Source organism: Epinephelus moara, chromosome 18 (assembly GCF_006386435.1).
Source record: "Epinephelus moara isolate mb chromosome 18, YSFRI_EMoa_1.0, whole genome shotgun sequence".
NCBI classification, from domain to species: domain Eukaryota; kingdom Metazoa; phylum Chordata; class Actinopteri; order Perciformes; family Serranidae; genus Epinephelus; species Epinephelus moara.
In genome coordinates this window covers 8,967,648-8,986,792 of record NC_065523.1, presented here as the reverse complement: position 1 = coordinate 8,986,792, position 19,145 = coordinate 8,967,648, and the positions used below count along the sequence as shown (strand labels likewise).

The 19,145-nt window shown below is 39.4% G+C and overlaps 1 protein-coding gene across 11 annotated transcripts in view; it reads left to right on the top strand.

The window, feature by feature from the left end:
• LOC126405648 (caskin-2-like) overlaps window positions 1-19,145 on the top strand; it is an 81,921-nt gene that overhangs the window by 52,229 nt on the left and 10,547 nt on the right. For 8 of the 11 annotated variants that reach the window (XR_007571594.1, XM_050069468.1, XM_050069465.1 and 5 more), the window contains 9 exons: window positions 95-192; window positions 2,104-2,249; window positions 6,305-6,400; window positions 10,353-10,483; window positions 13,125-13,233; window positions 13,633-13,741; window positions 14,918-15,012; window positions 17,332-17,488; window positions 18,346-18,519. Coding sequence is in view for 10 of the 11 variants with exons in the window: in XM_050069468.1 (XP_049925425.1) it covers window positions 95-192; window positions 2,104-2,249; window positions 6,305-6,400; window positions 10,353-10,483; window positions 13,125-13,233; window positions 13,633-13,741; window positions 14,918-15,012; window positions 17,332-17,488; window positions 18,346-18,519 (1,115 nt within the window). In the remaining variant the exon portion in view is untranslated. The remainder of the gene's footprint in view (window positions 1-94; window positions 193-2,103; window positions 2,250-6,304; window positions 6,401-10,352; window positions 10,484-13,124; window positions 13,234-13,632; window positions 13,742-14,917; window positions 15,013-17,331; window positions 17,489-18,345; window positions 18,520-19,145) is intronic. The other 3 variants (XM_050069467.1, XM_050069466.1, XM_050069471.1) reach the window with 2 other exon arrangements.

Below are 19,145 nucleotides of genomic sequence, written 5' to 3'. Positions count from 1 at the left end.
CAACTGGGGGTGAAATCAGTCTTTTTATGAACATTGCCGACTGCGGGTTGTTTTTATCATATACACGTCTGACCTTTGACCTCTTGTCTCTCAGGTTTTCAGCCCTGCACCATGCCGCCCTCACAGGCACCACTGAGCTGCTGTCTGCACTGCTGGAGGCTCAGGCTACTGTGGACGTCAAGGACAGCAACGGTTAGACACACACACACACACACACACACACACACACACACACACACTTGAACCTTCTTGGCGTCATGCTGTCTTAGGAACCTAAGATTGTTACGTTGCTCGTCTAGAGAAAACATAGACGTAACAATGCCAGTGGTGTAGGAAGTATTTAGGCTCTTTATTGCAGTAAAAGTACTAACACCACACCATAGAAATGCTCCGTAACTAGTAAAAGTCCTTTATTGAAATTTTTCATGAGTAAAAGTGTGTAAGTATGATCAGGAAAATGTACTTAAAGTGGAAATAGTCAAGTGTTTTGCTTTAACTTTTTATTATGAGATTCCCTATGAGCCTCGCTTTCACTATGCAGATCTGAATGTACGATATTCTGCGTAAATGATATGTGGATTTATGGCACAAAGGAAGTGCACCAACCAAAACAGTAAGAGGACAGCACTTGCTTTCCCCAGTAGCTACAGGTAGCTATCCCCAGTTACCAAAGACTATCAGTGTTATTTCTTTGCAGTCACTGTCCCTAGTAGCGGAGATGGAACATGGGGGAACAACTAAAGCAGTGGTTTTCAAACATTTTGTGCCCAAGGCACAGCAAAGGGCAAGCCAAAATCTCAAAGCACACCTGTATTAATATCTGTGCACAGTAGCTTCTGTAGCTTGTGTTATCACAAATAGGTGTGCACAACATACTGATACAGTCAATTAAAAATTCATAATTTTTTGTATAGGCCCAGTTGAATATTGCAATAATAATTTGTATGGTTATCACAAAATCCCACGGCACACCTGGATTTGCATCACGGCACACCATTTGAGAACCACTGCACTAAAGTAACTGTGGAAAACAAAATGCAGTGTGTCCTGTGTTGTTGACACTTAGTAGGCCCTGAGGAAATCCAGAGCGTCCCAGTTGTCTTTGCAGCAGCAGTAATAATACATACAGTTACATACAGTATATACATTCATATATGCACACATACATACATACATATATATATATATATATATATGTATGTGTGTGTGTGTGTAAGAATATATGTAATATGTGCAATGTCAGTGTAATGTGCAGGTTTTAGTGCAGGAAACTGGCACCAGTGGAACTGATGGAAGTGTAGAGGGAATGGTACAAAATAGTTCAATGTAAGTCTTCACAGATGCAGTGAAATGTATAAAACAGTGTGCAGTCTAGAGCGTGTGTGTGTGTGTGTGTGTGTGTGTGTGTGTGTGTGTGTGCTTTCACTACAGCTCATTTTTATCTGCGTGTCATCCAGCTGGTGTGTGTGTGTGCATTTATGTTTGTACAGTGTGCGCGCGTCTGTTTACTGTGTCACTGCTGTAAACACACACACACACACACAAAGTTTACTGACGCTTGTAAAACTTGAATGAACATTTATAGTGAACATTAACAGTGAGTAGAGACAGCAGGCTGACATAGTAGCATATAATATTCAAACACTTATATAGCTGTTTATTTATTAATGTAACTGATGTTCAGTTACGAGGTAACTGTGCAGTTACCTAACTGCAGTGCAGTTTTTAGGTACTTGTACTTGATTATTTCCATTTTATGCTACCTTGTACTTTTACTCCACTACATCTCAGAGGGAAATATTTACTTTTTACTGCACTACATTTATTTGATAAGAATATAAAAAATATAATCAACTAATAAATTATTATGATTAAACTACCCAGAAGATTATAAAGTGATAAAAATGAGCTCCACCTTTAGCAGCTGTAACGTTCAGTGATTAACACATTAATGCATCAGTAATTATAATCCAGTTTTATGATATATGTTGTTCTAAAATGGGTCATTCTGCATAATGCATACTTAATTTAAAGTTTGATTATAGAACTGTTATGCATTTGAATACAGGACATTATTTCTACTGTATGTTCTACTGTATGCAGGAATGCGTCCGCTGCATTACGCAGCCTGGCAGGGAAAAGCTGAGTCGGTCCTGATGCTGCTTCGCTCCGGAGCTTCAGTGAACGGTATTTCACTGGACGGACACATCCCTCTGCACCTGGCAGCCCAGTACGGACACTACGAAGTGGTCAGTTCAAACATCATTATATCACTTGTTACTTCTCATTGCTGTCATGTTTCACCCCTGACATGCTGCCTGTCACCACTTCTCCTCTAAGCTGGTGTTCTGTATCTGTTTGACTCTAGTCGTCAGGATTTTCCAGTGTTCTTTTCCAGCGGCTCAAACATCTGATTTTAAACTGGTGTTTCAGTTATTTTGTCCATTCACTACATTCCTGATCACACCGTTGTTTACAGCTCAAAGCTGCGTTTGTTACTTGTGCGAGTGAAAGAGATTCAGCACCAATACCGCACATTTTTTTTACTCCACTACATTATTTGACAATTTAAGTTGGTCGCTGTTTTGCAGATCAAGATATTTTTAATACAAAATATCATTTGTGTTATATTAGTTTAGTTTAGTTTATTGTTGTCATATACATTAAAAGTACAGTGCACAGTCAATGCAATGAAATGCATTTTGCCAGACCCCTTCTCAACACTCATATCACAATAAAAATAACGATAAATAATAAATAATAAGTCAATAAATAGTCCATAAAATAGTCTAAACAACATTCAGTAAACATCCAGAGGAATAATCACGTGCACACATGTGTTATTTAGTGTCACAAATTCAACCTGTTCTCAATACAAATTAATGTTTAATATTTTAACATTTCAATATTTCTTCTTCTTTCTTGTGTCAAAGTACAGACACAGGTTTTAGAAAATGTTCAAATAAGCTGTTTTAAATTAAAAACATGTTGAAATATTCTGACTGCACTGAGATAAAAGATAGTTTTTAGGAGTATTTTTGTAGTTCATAATTATATTATTGCCACTTTTAGTCGTGATGGTAGTGATAGTAGTAGTAGTAGTAGTAGTAGCAGTAGCAGTAGTAAATTACCCTACTTTAAGAAATATGAGCATGTCTTTTGCAAACATTTAGTTATGTCTGTGCAATAACGTTGTCTAATAAATAAAACAAAACCAAGTCCAATCTATCAATCTGTTCAAGAAGAAGTAAGAAAGAGTACCAATCTAACACTTGATGTCAACTTCTTACTGTTCTGACAGTGTCTCAAAGAATAAAAAAAATAGCTCTCAGTCTGATGCTTTTAACTAAAAGAAAGACATATAAACATGTTACACCCAGTGTCAAGTCTCTGAAGTGGTTACTGGTAATGTAGAAGACTGATTTTATTATACCGCTACCAGTCTACAAATCACTCAATGGACCAGGATACAGTTATATTCCTGACATGCCTGTCTGTGTTAACCCTTTAGATAGAGTTGGGTAAATTTTAGGTTTCACTGGTGTACAAGCGTAAACCTGTTTGATTAATTCAAACCAGTTGAACTGGCATTTTAAATATGACACATCATGGTAAATTAAAAAGTAGCCTACATGGCGCACGCTGTGTTTGTTTACCACAAAGTTGTGTTTTTTGGGCAGACCAGAGGACACATGGCAGAGTTAGTCTCTCAAGAAAACTAAAACTGAGCCAATATGGCGACATTTTGGATTTGACACTGATGAAAGACATGTCCTAAATGGCCTCAAGCGACGCAGTGTGCTGTTATGAGCTGAAATTTTGTTGGACGCCCTGTTTCTCTCAGTTCCTGTAGCTTGCTTTGAAAGCGCCGCAATTTACCAGGAACGGCAGAGAGCTTGAATGTTTCTGGTAAATGACCAACACTGATGACAACCCACTGTATGTGCTGTTGGCTATATTGTCTGTCTTTTTCAGTAAATATCACAGTGTAAACCATGTGTTTTCTGTTGATTCAAGTGCAACACCTAGTGGTAAAATTCTTATACTGTTTCAGTCCGGTGTTTGGTTGAATGTCAAACCGGTTTCAAAATTTTGACACCAGCCCAACTATAAAAGAACACTTTGGTCTGCTGACTTTTTAACACAGTGCATATCACAGTTTCAAAAGCACATGTTGAACAGATCCTGTAAACGAACTGCACAAAACAATTGAAAAATATTCTGTAAAGCGTCAGACTGATGAGAGACAAGAGTCGGCTGCAGAGCCCCCAAATAACAGTTGCACCGGGGGGGTAGAAAGAATGCGAGTAGAGGGCAGTCACTGCAGGGATTGAGAATTAATGTTGGTGATTGTGTTGCAGGATCAGACAAGGGAGGGTGTAGCAGGAGGGACAGAAGTGGATGTGATTGGATTTGTAGGGATTCAGATGGTGATAATGAGATGGATTTTGGAGGACGTTGGGGGGGGTAGATTTGGGGTGATCAGATTTTGGGTGGGGGTGTGATTAGTGACCCTGTTTGTGTCTCAGTAGAACAGATGTGAGGAGATGTTTTGACTCATGAAATGAACACTGCAGAGGTTTTTCATTTTATTAATCCTGAGGTCTCTGTTATCACAAACCTCTCTGCTATGTTTTCAGACCAGGATTAGAATGAATGTAGGTGAACTACGAACCCCCTACTGAGAAAACTTTCAGGCAGTTTACTGAGATTTAACTGTTGGTGTTTACACAAAACATCTGATTAAGTCTTTATTCAAAATAAAGATAATTTCAGATTTCAGTTTGTTTTTGTTTGTCACATTCATGCCAACACTTTAAAGTTACACCCACCCCCATTATAGACACCACCATATACTGTATTTAAGTACTGCACTTAAATACAGTTTTGAGGTACTTTATCTGAGCAGTTCCATTTTATGCTGTTTTATACTTTTTCTTCTACCTGGATTCATGTTTTAGTCCACTACATTCATTTGAGTCAGTTGAGGTGGGCTTTTATGTTTAGTGGCGTATTTTTGCAGTTTGATATTCGTTAAATAAATATTATGAACAACTGACACCACATTTAAAGGTTCCAGATCAAAGCTATTGTTCTTTAGGACATGGTGAGATGAGAGCCTAATCTATGAATACATGTATCATATGTTCATGTTTGTGTAACTTTGATAGTATTGGCAGTCTCTGAGTGCTCTGCATGGTGGATTTTTTACTTATTTAAAAGGTTAAAAGTAGTATGCCTCTGTCTGCTTTGATTGTTTGAGACAAGATTATAGATTAAAAGATTATATTCTGTTGTCTATTTTACAGCCAAAGTATGCATCCAAACACAGCTCCAGCTAGTGCAAATAGAGCCACCTTAAATCCATCTTTCTAGAGCTCCTAGATTCCTGTCGTCACTGTAATCCATCCTGCAGGGTCCCTGCAGAGCTGTGATAATAACACACATCTGTCTTGTTTATTCAGCCCAGAGTATGTCGAGGTTTAAGTCATCCGATTGGCTGAGAGATGGTGGAACATTATCCACATTACAGCATCGCCATAACACAAACCCTCTGAGGGCCAAGACGCTGCCTCGCTCTGCAGGTGTTTCAGTCTGCTCAAGGGTCACACAGGGTCAGGCTAGCTGTTCCACCCCACCTCCAGTCTTTATGCTAAGCTAAGCTAAGCTAAGCTAAGCTAAGCACATCCTGTCACCAGCTCTGTACTGAACACACAGACATGAGATTTATGTCCATCTGAACATCTCACCCATGGAAAAGTAGAGAAGAAAATGAATTCCCAAAATGTTGCGCTATGATCTGAGGTTGACTTTAATCACTGTGAAGTAGTATTTTTATGTCTTTTATAATATTTCGTTCAGGTATTCACACCAATATCATCATTATTATTAAATATATATTTTGTATTTGTGTTTGATTGCTATTTTTATTGTTATCCTCGAGTGGCAAGTCTTTTTTGGTTTTGATTTCAAGTTGAGTCTAGTCATTAAATTTGTGACTGAGAGGACTGGTAGTCCAAGGCATATGACTCAGGTCCACACCTCTGTTATTAGCTTTATTTTGTTCGCTCTCTCTGTACATCCACACATTTCCTTGGTCACACTTCACACATACAAACAATTATGGTACACAAATATGTGTAAATATAGTCCCGACATTAACATACACAACAGCTCCTCTCATAATCACTTTTTCCTTCCTTTGACATGTTTGTACTAATATATATTCTCTTGTGTCGATCTTTTTACATCACATCTTGTGCTTTTCATTCATAACATAATGTTGTTTGTTTTGTTTTTTTAGTCTGAGATGTTGCTGCAACATCAGTCCAACCCCTGTCTGGTCAACAAGGCCAAGAAGACTCCTCTGGACCTGGCCTGTGAGTTTGGAAGAGTCCAGGTGAGAACGTTTGTTTTTGTTGTGGGGACAATAGCATTATGGGGACTCACCAACCTTGTGGGGACAGGTCCCCACAAAGTAAATGATTAAACTTTGGCATTCAGAGGTGGTTTAAGGTTAAAGTTATAATCCGGGTTGGTGTCGAATTTAAGTCTCAAGGGAATGACTGGAAGTCAAAGCAATGGCCTACTAAGTGAACTTTGTTTGCGAGTGTTAACTGATGGTTCGACAACACATGGTCACAGCTGGACAAACACACACACACACACACACACACACACACACACACTCACGGGTTTTATTGTGTTGCCATGGCTACTTTTCTATCTCTGTCAGTAAACATTACTGTTATCTTTGTGATGTCTTTGTCTCTTTGTCTTTTTCTGTCTCCATTCTGTTTCCTCAAAGCTAAATTGTAGATGTCATGGCAGCAGCTACACAAACAAACCATATTTACATACACACTTCATAAATCCGAAACACATATGGATGGATTATGAGCTAGGTCTTACTCTGCAGTAATACATCCATATTTGTCAAAATTTCTTGTTGTAAACTCCAAGAGCTCAGTGGAGTAGTAGGACCTTGCATACTGAATATCCACCCATATGATTTCAAACTGCTATTTATTTGTGTTATATTTTATTAATTCAGATACAGTAAGCTTGTGTTGAAATTACAAAATATAATTAAAAAATGATTGAAAGCTCAGTAGCTCTACTTTAAAACATATGTATTGTCCATAATGTTTAGTATTGTCATTAAATTATTCAATATATGTGTTTTCTCCATATGTTTTCTGATGTTTTTTGGTATACATTCTGACTTTTTTAATGTACAAACCCAAACAGCTGTATCATCTCCGTCCATCTCTCCCTGCCCTCTGCGTCTTCCTTTGTGGTGCCGACGACCTGCATGTTCCTCCCTAACCACATCTATAAACCTCCTCTTCAGCCTTCCTCTTTTCCTCCTGCCTGGCAGCTCCATCTTTAGCATCCATTATAAGGGGAGGGTTTTTTATTTTTTTCATTGTATCGATTGTCAATCTTACAAATACAAATTTTCACTTCAGGTGGCCAACTTTAATAACAAAAACAATTGCTTTTTCAGTCCACTAGATGTAATTTGCTTCATTAAAAATGATTAAAGTGACATAAGTAGTCTGAAAATGGATGAGCAATCTGATTTAACAGATGTTGTCAAAGTTTTCCTTTGAGGAAAACAATTGCAGTTAAAAAAAGGTAATAAATTGCGATATGTTGCAATACACTTGACTGCACTACTAAGCTCATTGCAACATGTTTAAAATTGCAATAATAATGCATTATGACTTAGTATCATAATAACATCATATCATGGGGCCTCTGGATCCCCACGCCTATCTGATATACACAGCATTTCTCCTTTGCACATGTCCAAACCATCTCAATCTCAACTCTTTTGCCATCTAATCTCAGCTGTCCCTCTAATATTCACATTCCTGGTCCTGTCCATCCTCGTCACTCCCAATGAAAAGCTTTGCTTCTTCAGCCCTGCCACTTCCAGCTCCACCTCCTGTCTTTTTGTCAGTGCCTCACCTTGAAATCATACAACATAGCTGATCTCCCTACCATCCTATAAACCTTTTCTTTCACTCTTACTGGTACCCTTCTGTTGCAAATCACTTCCTATACTCCTCCCCACCCACTCCACCCTTCCTGCACTCTCTTCCTCACCTCTCTTCCGCACTCCCTGTTACTTTGAACAGTTGACCCCAAGCATTTAAATTCCTCCACCTTTGCTACCTCTGCTCCTTGCATTCTCACCATTCTGCTGCTCTTCCTCTTAGGTGTACTCCATTTTGCTCCATTTTCCAATTTTTTTTTAATGGACTAATAATCTGAGTTTCCAGAAGCTCGCGAGAAAAACAAGCAAAATGACTAATGCATGGAGTGACGCGAATTTGGATATACAGATGCAAAATGTGGCACGTGTGCATGGCGTTAATGCCTTCAAACCGCTACAGAAGCTATGTTTAGCAAGTTTAGTGAAGGGACAGGATGTGCTTGCGTGTCTGCCAACGGGCTATGGCAAGAGTATTATATACCAAACTTGGCCAAAGTTAACCGATCTGCTGGCCGGAGATGGCGACAGCAAGTTCCTCTATAGTCATAGTGGTTAGCCCACTTATATTGTTAATGGAGGACCAAACGAGTCTCTCTCACGTTCACTCCTATTTCAAGGAGTTGACATGCTAACGTTTATTCTCCGGGTTTTGCTGCAAAGAGCTTTCAGGTATGTTGTATTATACCTTGTATTCTTACGTCTGTCTGACACAAATGGCAACAGCTTTCTGTCATGATGAGGCAGCTGCATCGTAGGCTATGTGGCTCTTCTTTCTCACGGGCGAGCTTCTGGAAACTCACATGGACTGAGGAATGAATTACTCGACATTGTGGTAGGGTTGTGTATGGACCCAGTTCACATGGATACTCAACTGCTGCCCCCTTTCCGCAATTGACTGTTTGAAACGAGCTATGTTTGAAAGAGAATGGAATTGGCTACGCCCATTTTGCACGAGTTGAGGCGTATTCCCCAGACTAATGGACCAATAGTTTAAACTTCAATTCATATTCTCCAAGATTATCCTTTAAACAAATGTTAAGTCCCACAGTGGTGGCTGAGCTGATGGCCCACTGATGACAGCTGCATTTGCAGTATTGCAAACTTGGTGTCGACGGTGACATTCGTGGGAAAAAATCACAAGCGTCTCACAGTCATTAATAATCTGCTCTCACACACACACTATCTATGTTGTGGTAACCGTTTCATCTCACCAGCTGCAGGACTCATAAAACGAGTTGATATAAATAAATTCACCATCCTGGTTTCAAGCTTCAGTCTGCCAACAAACACACTGCAATTACAGCTTATCGCCAAAGATGCCACCAAAGAGAACGAAGCAGAGATCTTAGAGATTGTAAATTTGAGCGTAAGCACGCACATACTCACACCACATGTTGTTGAAAAATACTGTAAAATTCCCTCAAACCTGTCAGGGACAAATCCTGAAATTCTGAGAAGTAACTAGAGCTGTGAGATTAATGTAGTGCAGCAGAGAGTGCAATATTTGTCTCTGTAATGTCGGGAAGTAGAAGTATAAAGAGGCATAATATTGAAACACTCAAGTAATGTACAAGTATCTTAAATTTGTACTTTAGTACAGTACGTAGTAAATGTACTAAGTTATACATCGTCTCAGTGGTCTTTGTTCTGACTTGTGTGAGTTTGTTAAATGAGACATGAAAGTGAAGTCTGATCCCCAAACAGCTGATTTAAACTTGACGCGATATCTTTAGAGTGAGTGTGTGTGTGTGTGTGTGTGTGTGTGTGTGTGTGTGTATTCAGGCATCAGCTGTCACTCAGTGATGTGAGGGTGTGTCGGTGGGCAGCTGTTGTGTTTCCATTCAGCTCTCCTCCCTTTCACCTCCTCCTGTTTAACTCCTTAAAACTGTTCAGTCAGTTCCAACCGTCATTGACTTAAACCCAAAGAACTTTGTTTTACATTTTACCAAAGATCCCACATTGAGTTTTTGAGAAATATGTCTCTTATGATGCATCAGACATGTAGAATATGTCCATCTGATGGGAATATGCAGCCATAAAAACGGTCTTCATATATTTGGTTGGTTTTGATTGGACACTACAGATGTGTCATAGCCACAGATTTACACATTACTTAAGTCTTTATTATCTAAGACATCACTGTGGCTGCTGCCAAACATCTGGACTCATTTATGGTGTTTTGGGTCTCTGAGGTTTCCCCTCATTTGCACCTGCAGGAACCCTAACGTTGTCAGCTTGTCCCTGTTGTGTCTTAAGATCTTTGGCAGGATTTGTTCTCATCACTGGCGTCATTTTGTCTTTTCTCTCTTCATTTTACTTCATCACTTCCCAACCCCCCCTTTCTCAGGTGGCCCAGCTGTTGCTGAGCAGTAACATGGTCGTGGCGTTGTTGGAGGGAGAGAGGAAAGAGCCGACAGACTCGGCCTTCACCACCCCACTACACCTCGCCGCCCGCAATGGACACAAAGAAATCATACGGTAAGATGGACGCCACAAGGTGCTAATAACCCCATAGCCCCATATTTACCTGCTGATTTACTCCACACAGATGAAGAGGCAGGAATTATTTTTTACCAGCCGTGACAGCTGGTATTGTTTTTATCTCTTGAGTGTGAGTGTGTGTGTGTGTGTGTGTGTGTGTGTGTGTGTGTGTGTCATCATGGCGAAATGTGGTCCCGGTGATACCAATTATAGCAGAAACTACCACAGAAGCCTTATTGAGTATTGTGCCAAGTTTTTGTATGTCTGTCTGTCTGTCTGTTGATAGATTTGTCAACACAATAGTGTCAAAACCATCTAAGACGCAGTCATGAAATTTTACAAGTATGTTGTTAAAATCAAAATAAAGGCCAAGTTCAGAGATGGATGTGGTCTGAGCAGGGGCCCACAACAAACATACATACATTTCGTTTGACTAATTCTGCATACTTTCAGCTATAGCAACCATTCAGATGTTAAACGTTATGCTCTTAATGGACATTTATGCTTGTATTGAACTGTTTTTCTACTTTTAATGCTTTTCAATTACAAAGCGTTTCGTATTCCAGCCTTTTCATTTAAGCAATTTCAACTCCCACCTTTCATAGTATTGAAGTCAAGCATCCAACTCTGCCAGATTTATAATTCAGTTTCCAAATTGTTCAGCAGTGCAGTGCAGTGCATTTATGCTTTAAGATTCCTGTATTTTAGACAATGCTTTGCATCTTCAGCTGTCAGCATTCACACACAGAATTGCAGTTTCTAGTTTAATTTTATGTTCCAACAAGAACTTTGAGATCTTCTATTGTCTTCCTTTTAGAGATTTCCTGCTTGGTATTTTAAAAAAAGAAATAAAAGAAGTGGTTTTGGTTTTGATGAATGGTTCAGGTCTCAGATGGTCTGGAAGGTCTGCTCCCTGTCCCCAGAGTCCAAGCTAAACACGGAGAAGCAATGTTCAGTTTTTATGCTCCACATATCTGGGAAAAAAAAAAAAACTCCCAGAGAACTACTACAGGTCTGCTCCAACTCTCAGTTCTTTTTAAAACAGGCTGAAGACTTTTTTTTTTTTGCATTTTTATTGAATTACATTTGGCCTTTTGTGTCTCATGTAAAGCACTGTGAGCTAAATAAATAAACTTGTGTTGCCTCTAATAAACGGGGAGTCTACATGACAGTCAAGCAGTCAATTTTTTCCTGTAACACACTTACAGGTTGATTCACAGTGTGAGTTGTGTGTAGATGTCAGAGGGTGGGGCTGCAGGGCTGCAGGGCTACTGTGGTTTGTGGCTGTTCACCGCTGAGCTGTTTGAATGTGGATGTGGGAACTCTGGAGCTGGTTGTCTCTTCTTCATACCTCACATTCCCAGCAGAGCTCTGAGATACACTACAGCATCCCTGTGACCCAGTTTTACACTTCTCTCATCCCTGTTATATCCGTGTGTGTGTGTGTGTGTGTGTGTGTGTGTGTGTGTGTGTGTGCGTGCGCGCGCAGTGGAAGCTACCAGTCAGCACTTCAGACTTTATATGAACCTGCTGTATAATAACTTGCCTGAATCGTTCTGTAAAGAAGAGAGACATGTAAATGAGGCAGAGCTGCTTCACTGCATGACTCTGAGTAACAAGACATCACTGTCCCAAGTAAGATATCTTAATATATAATATGTGTACAGCTATATAATATATAGTATCAGCTTGGATACATCAGTGGCACAAAGTTCCCTTTTTTATTTATTCCAAAGACTTTATTGACAAAACATATGGACAAAAATCAAACTCAGAGGCAAACAAAAGCATTAGAATGACATTCAAAAACAATGAAGCCCGGAAACAAATCCATTAAGATAGGATAAAATGAGATTTTAAACATTAAATAAGATGAAATAAAATACAAAGAATGGATCAGTTATACAGTTAGAGGGAGATAATACAAATAATGTTGGGAGTTTGCCCAACAACATCATTAGATTAATCATCTTTTGTAACAGAGGATTACAATCAGACATTGTTCAGTATTGACCCAGGAAATAGGAGTTTGACTAAAATAAGATCACTTTCTATAATTCTTTTTCCTTTTACAGAGCTTCAAACCACGTTTTTTGGCCTTCCTCAGTCGACGGAGTTGACCCATGTGAGGAGTTACAGTTAACTAACGTGGCTGAGTGAGGTCTTAGTGAGACACTGTTAGATTTGTTTCTTCTGTGTTTTTGATCACTAACACTGGCGTGCAGGTGATTGATAGCAGACTGTGCTGTTGCCTGGCAACAGGTAGACATCTCCCTCAATGACCCCAGGCACCTAAAACCTTGACATGGGCACAAAAAAAAAGAAGAGCTAGAACACGTCTCACACTTCTTAAACAAATCCCTTTCAAATTATGACGACTTTAGAGCTCAGGAAAGCTCTCTGCCCAGGTTCAGGATGAAGCTTCAGGTCTTAGCTTCAGGGCTGGGCTCCATGACTCAGTTTCAGGGCTGTATTTCAGGACTTAGCTTCAGGGCTGGGCTCCAGGGCTTAGCTTCAGGGCTGGGCATCAAGACTCAGCTTCAAGGTTATGCTTCAGGACTTAGGTTCAGGGCTCAGCTTCGAGGCCTGGCTTCAGGACTCACAGGTGGATTGAATGTCTCTCTCTGTTTTGTTCCAGACTGCTGCTGAAGGCCGGCATCGACATCAACAAGACCACCAAGTCTGGAACGGCTCTGCATGAAGCGTCTCTGTACGGGAAGACGGAGGTTGTCCGACTGCTGCTGGACGTGAGTTCGCCTGAGAATACACAGAGTGGTGTCAGTGGTGATGTCAGCATCACCACAGGTAGCAGACATGTCAGCACATCTATTGTTTGACTGGTTGTACCACAGATCTGATCCTTCATATCTTTATCAGAGTTTTCTGAAAATCAAGTATTATTGTCTTTCATATTAAAGGAATAGTTCACCCAAAATATCAAAGACACTGTTTAACCCACTGTGATATCTTTCCATCCTCCTGCAGCAACACTTCCTATTTCAGTTCAACACTGACATGAGATCAGATCAAGCTTTAACCAAACCCCAGAGGGAAACTGTCACATTTTAAGACTGATTTGTTTTACATCAAAGATATGAGACAGAGCTAAACTTGGAAAGTCTTTGTCCTGTATGTTGTCCCTGCAGGCTGGAGTGGACGTGAACATCCGTAACACCTACAACCAGACGGCGCTGGACATCGTCAACCAGTTCACCACGTCACACGCCAGCAGGGACATCAAGCAGCTGCTCCGAGGTCTGAACAGTCACGCTTCTTCTTCCACTACTCTGTCTTTTTACTGTTTTTATGTGTCCTCTTATTTCTCTACCTCCTGTCTGTGGATCCTCACCTCTCTCTGTATCTGGGTCTCCCTGGGCAGCAGCTTCACCTGACTTTATTCAAACAGCCGCTGAGTTTAAATTTTAGGTTACGTAACGTTCAACTCTTATCAGTCGGCTCTTACAGCTTCAAAGACCAGACTGCTCACATTTAGCCTCAAATTTAACAGAGCTGTATATATACTGTGTGTGTGTGTGTGTGTGTGTGTGTGTGTGTGTGTGTGTGTGTGTGTGTGTGTGTGCTCGCTGCTCTGTAATCCTGCAGTCTTTTGAAGTTCCTGTGGGAACACACTGAGAGAATAATGAGCGGTTTGTGTTGAAGAAGTGATTTAAACATGGAGGAGAGTTTCTCGTCTTGTTTACTCCAGCAGAGACTCGTACACTCAGTCAACACACTGTGGATTCATTATTGATGTGTCGTGTCAGCGTGTTACACAGCAACAGGAACTGTCTGGTGTATTGAAATTCCTATTTTACATAGTTAAAAAAGAAAGAGAAAATCTGTATCTTATTTTGGAAACCAGCACTGCCGTTCTGTATTTTTAGTGTCAAGTTTCTCTCCTTTTATCCTGTCATAGCTTCAATTTATGATTGATTTTATGATCGACTGATTTGTTTTGTATTTTGACTACTTGATTAATTGGTTTTCTCTTTTATCTGTGAATTTTTATTTTTATTATTCATTATTTATTCTATTAATTTTATCTCTGAAAAAAGTCCATCTCCAGATCTGATGGAATCAGATTATTTTTCACATCTTTTTGTTTTTTACATCTGTTTTGGTTGTTAATTCAATCTGTTTATTGATATTAGAGGTTTCAAACAATTACAATTTAATCTTAAAATCCCAAATAATGTCGGAGTTTGGAGAGTGTATGATATATATTTTTGTTTTTATGTTGAAATTAGGTTGTGTCTCACAAAACAAGCAAAAAAACAAACAGTAAAAAAAATAAAGGGCTTTAATGTAAATGTAAAATAAAAATAAGAAGAGAGTTGGCTTTTGTTGAGGTGTTTTGACTCTGTTTTTAGAATTCCAGTTGTGGTCTTGTTCCTGTGCCTCTGAATCTAACTGTGGCCATTGTCTCGACAGATGCGACGGGTGTTCTGCAGGTCAGAGCTCTGAAGGACTACTGGAACCTCCACGATCCAACAGCCCTCAACATCCGAGCTGGAGACGTCATCATGGTGAGACGCTCACAGATCACTGATACATGACTACATGTCTGAGTTCCGGTGGTGGAATGTAACTAAGTACATTTACTCAAGTATTGTACTTAGGTACAAATTTTAGGTACATGTACTTTCCATCTAATGCAGCTTTATACTTTTATTCCACTACATCTCAGAGGGAAATGTTTTACTTTATACTGCACTACATTTGTTTGACAGCTTTTGTTAATTTTCAGATTATAGTTTTTCATCCCCTTTCTGTCCAGTGAAAAACACGCATTTCACGTGCCAGAAAATATTACTTAGCAACAAATGAATTGCAGGATATTTCATTGTTTTCTTGCTCCATAGCTGCACAGACATTATGTTATATAGTACTTTCTTTTTCTGTCAAATGCCTGCTCAGCTGAACAAACGTCTTTGTTCGACAGTGTTCTAACACACTACATGTCCACCTGCCACATGTTTACATTTTAATTTTGGTTTGCTTTTTTCCTGCACATTTGCAAGACAAATACTGTTCAGGCTCCACCTTCTTAAAGGATAACCGGGTTACTGCTATTATTTAAGTGGTTTTGTCCTCATCTTCATTGAAAACATCTGAATAAACTCAAAATATAGTAACGTGTATATATATATTGTACATGTATTAAAAAAAGAAACAGAGCCAGATAAGGACATTCTAACATTATACAAATAAAGATTTAGAATAAAGTTAATTAGTGCAGAGACTTTTAAATCCAACAAAAAAAAAAAAGTAAACTAAAAAAAAGAAGTTAAGATTCATTCAAGTAATTTTACAATTTTACATTTTGCAGGGAATATATAAAAACTTAAGCCGGGTTTTGTATCTTGTGTTTAATTCATTTTATATTTACTCAATGTGCTGAAACATATAAACAATAGAAGTAAGAAAATGACAGTTTTATCCATTGTATAGTTTTTAAAATAAAATTAATGATCACTACCATAAAGCCAAACTATTTCAGCAGTTTTCCTACATGCAAGGTTTTACACTTTATTCTTCATATTATCTATAATGTTTTGCAATGAAATGCAATTAAAACTTAAAGTGGTTTACATACATAATTTCTATTTAAATGCAGTAATATTTGTCTGCCTTTTTCAAATTCAAGTCACCAAAAATAGATGAGTGGAAAACGCTCTTCGGGGGTAATATTTTTCCGTATGTTTTTTAGCTATGGACATTTAAGTCAGCAGTGAATACATTCTCTGCCAAGGCTAATAACCATGTTGTTTCATCACGAGAAGTTTGTAGAGTCTGTGTAGCACCTGTCAGCATGTCTGTCCCCGGTGAGTAAAGTGTTTCTATCACCAATGGAAATGATGGACAAAACTTTCAAAATAAGATCACAGTCGTCCGTCTCTGAGCTGCTTTTTGTCGGCTGTTTGAACTTCATCATGAGAGGAACCTTTAATGTGGGATAGAGTGAACTGTCAGCTTTCAAAGGCAGGTGGAGACAAGTCTAATACACACACACTCACACACACCTTCCTCTCAACTCTGTCCTATATTTCTGTTGATTGTAAGTGTGTCAGGAAAGTTTGAAGCATCTGATTCGTCAGCGTTCAGTGTTCCTAGCCTCATTGTAAAAAAAAAAAAAAATCAGTTAGTGCATTTTTCACATATTTTGCTAATCGCTATTTGATATTTCCATATTTAACTCCGCCGCTTTGTTTAGACTGAAACATCTCAACGACTATTGAATGCTTTGTGATAAAATGTGATTCATCATTCATTTTCCCCTCAGGATGAATTTTGATAATAATGACATCAGCCTCAGCTGGAGTATTTTTCCTGATGTAATAATCCCTCAGTTGATATTTCCCATAAATGACCAGATTTCTTAGTGTAACAGCAGGTCTGAACTTCACCTGTAAATCCTCAGTCACTGTTCTCTGACTTCATGTGAGTGAGTCAGTCCAGTGAGTAAAGCTGAGTGTTTGATGGTGCAGGCATCATGTTGGGACTCGTATTACAGTATTAAACATCACAAGTTCTATTCTCTTATAAAGAGCGGAAAATTCCAGATACTTTAATGTTGTTGATTTAAACATTTTGCCTATGAAAACAGGCAAATGTTGTAAACTGGTTATTATTATTATCATTATTATTATTATCATTATTACTGTCATTATTTTTGAAATTGGTCAATTTTTAAGCAAGGCGGCGACGGCCAGTCAGGATTGATCCCAGTTTTATTTCATATTCAGCATAAATCTGTGTTAACATGTTTCATTGTTTGAAATAATGATCCAAAAGCACCTCATGAGGAGAGAGGAGGAAAGCTGATATTTACTTATTCCTACCAGGTATTAGGGGCCCGTAGTGACCTGTCTCGCCCCCTGCAGGTGTTGGAGCAGCACATGGACGGACGCTGGAAGGGCCACATCCACGACACCCAGAGAGGGACAGACCGAGTTGGCTTCTTCCCTCCGTCCATCGTGGAGGTCATCAGCAGGCGAAATGGTCAGTCAGTCACAAAGAGGACATCTTAGATTAGACTGAAAACATCCAGTGAAAGAAACACAGGAGAGGATCATGCTCTCATTCTATATTTTTCTTAACATCAACAAACCAACAACGTGTTTGTCCGTCCCAATAGCATGATTTTTTTTTTAATCTCAGTAATTTCCTTAAACAGCTGGTCACGGTGGTTTTAATCAAACAAACAACAGGAAATAGTGCATTTGTTGGGGACTACTTTCAGTGGCGGATTAATCCTCATTTGTTGCTCTAGTGAGTATTTGTGGCAGCAGGAAGCTGTATGTGGGACTCAGTCAAAATAAATTACAGTGTGTGTTTATGGTAATGAAATATCATGTCACGCAGTGCAACAGTGTGGCATTGATGTGTTTTTACAGTTTTTGGTAAAACAATGGAGCTCTATGGCCCAGAGGAGGAAGATATGTGAGACTTTCATTCTCACGCAGTATTTGTTTGTAGATACATTGACTGTCGATTTGAGTCTGAGTCTGAGGAGAAATTTAGAATATCACCAGATTTATGCTTAGATTTTGTGTACTTGGCGTCACCTCTACATCTTTACCCATGCGATGGTCAGTGGTTTGTTTTATTTCCACGTCACCTCAGTCTATGTCAGATCTCTATCACCTCATCTAGGATGAGTTTAGAATTAAAAGCCCCCATTTCAGTTAGAAACTAATCCGCCTGCTTCTAGAACCATTCCATGCCTCCACCTCCTCTTTCCTCCCTCCTGCATCCATTTCTCCATCCATACCACATAATGACTGACCTCCACCTCTAACCATCAGCTTGATAACCTCCCCCCTCGTCCCCTTCCTCCTCCCTGTCTCGCCCTGTAGGGGGCACCCTGTCCCGGCACGCCTCTCTGCCCACCCAACGCCAACAGCAGCTGTCCAGAGCCCCCCTCTCCTCCAGCCTCAGCTCCGCCCCTCAGACTGACGACTCCTACACCCTGTACGCCCCCCCCACCCACGTGGTGCTGCCGCTGGCCAACGGCCTCACTACCAACACAGGTATACACTCGCAGGATACACAGGTGATAAAGTGATACTGTAGGAAGCTGTCAGACCTGCAGCGGTGAGGATCTGTGGTTGTTGTAATGATCGTTTCTCTACATGAAGTTGTTACCAGATGTTTTTTAACCAGGTTTTTGTAAATTATTAATTGTTGTGTTACATTTTGCACATCCAGCACCCAATGTGTAGATGGTTTCAAATTTGACAACATATACATTCTGAATGGGTCCATGTGTATTTCCTGTTGGAATGTTTGTTAATGTTGTAGCTGACAGGAAGTAAGCAGGGACCAAAGTTGTTGCACTAGAAACAGAACAGCAATGAAATAGTCAATACCATTATTTCATTACCTTATATATAAGCATCCCATAAATTCTTGTGTCATTTTTTCAGGCTTCTTCAAAAAATATAAAGTTCTTGTTGATATTAAGTATTAGTATGCATCAGTAATCATTGCAGTATTACTTAATATTTAATCAAAATCAATGTTTGTGCTACTGCCCACGTCTGATCACATTTACATTTCGATCTTCTCCAGGTTCTTGAAAACTTATCTGCACAGGTGTGTTTCTAACCCTAACCCTGATTTTAACAGGAAGTATCATCGCTAATCTGCATGATGA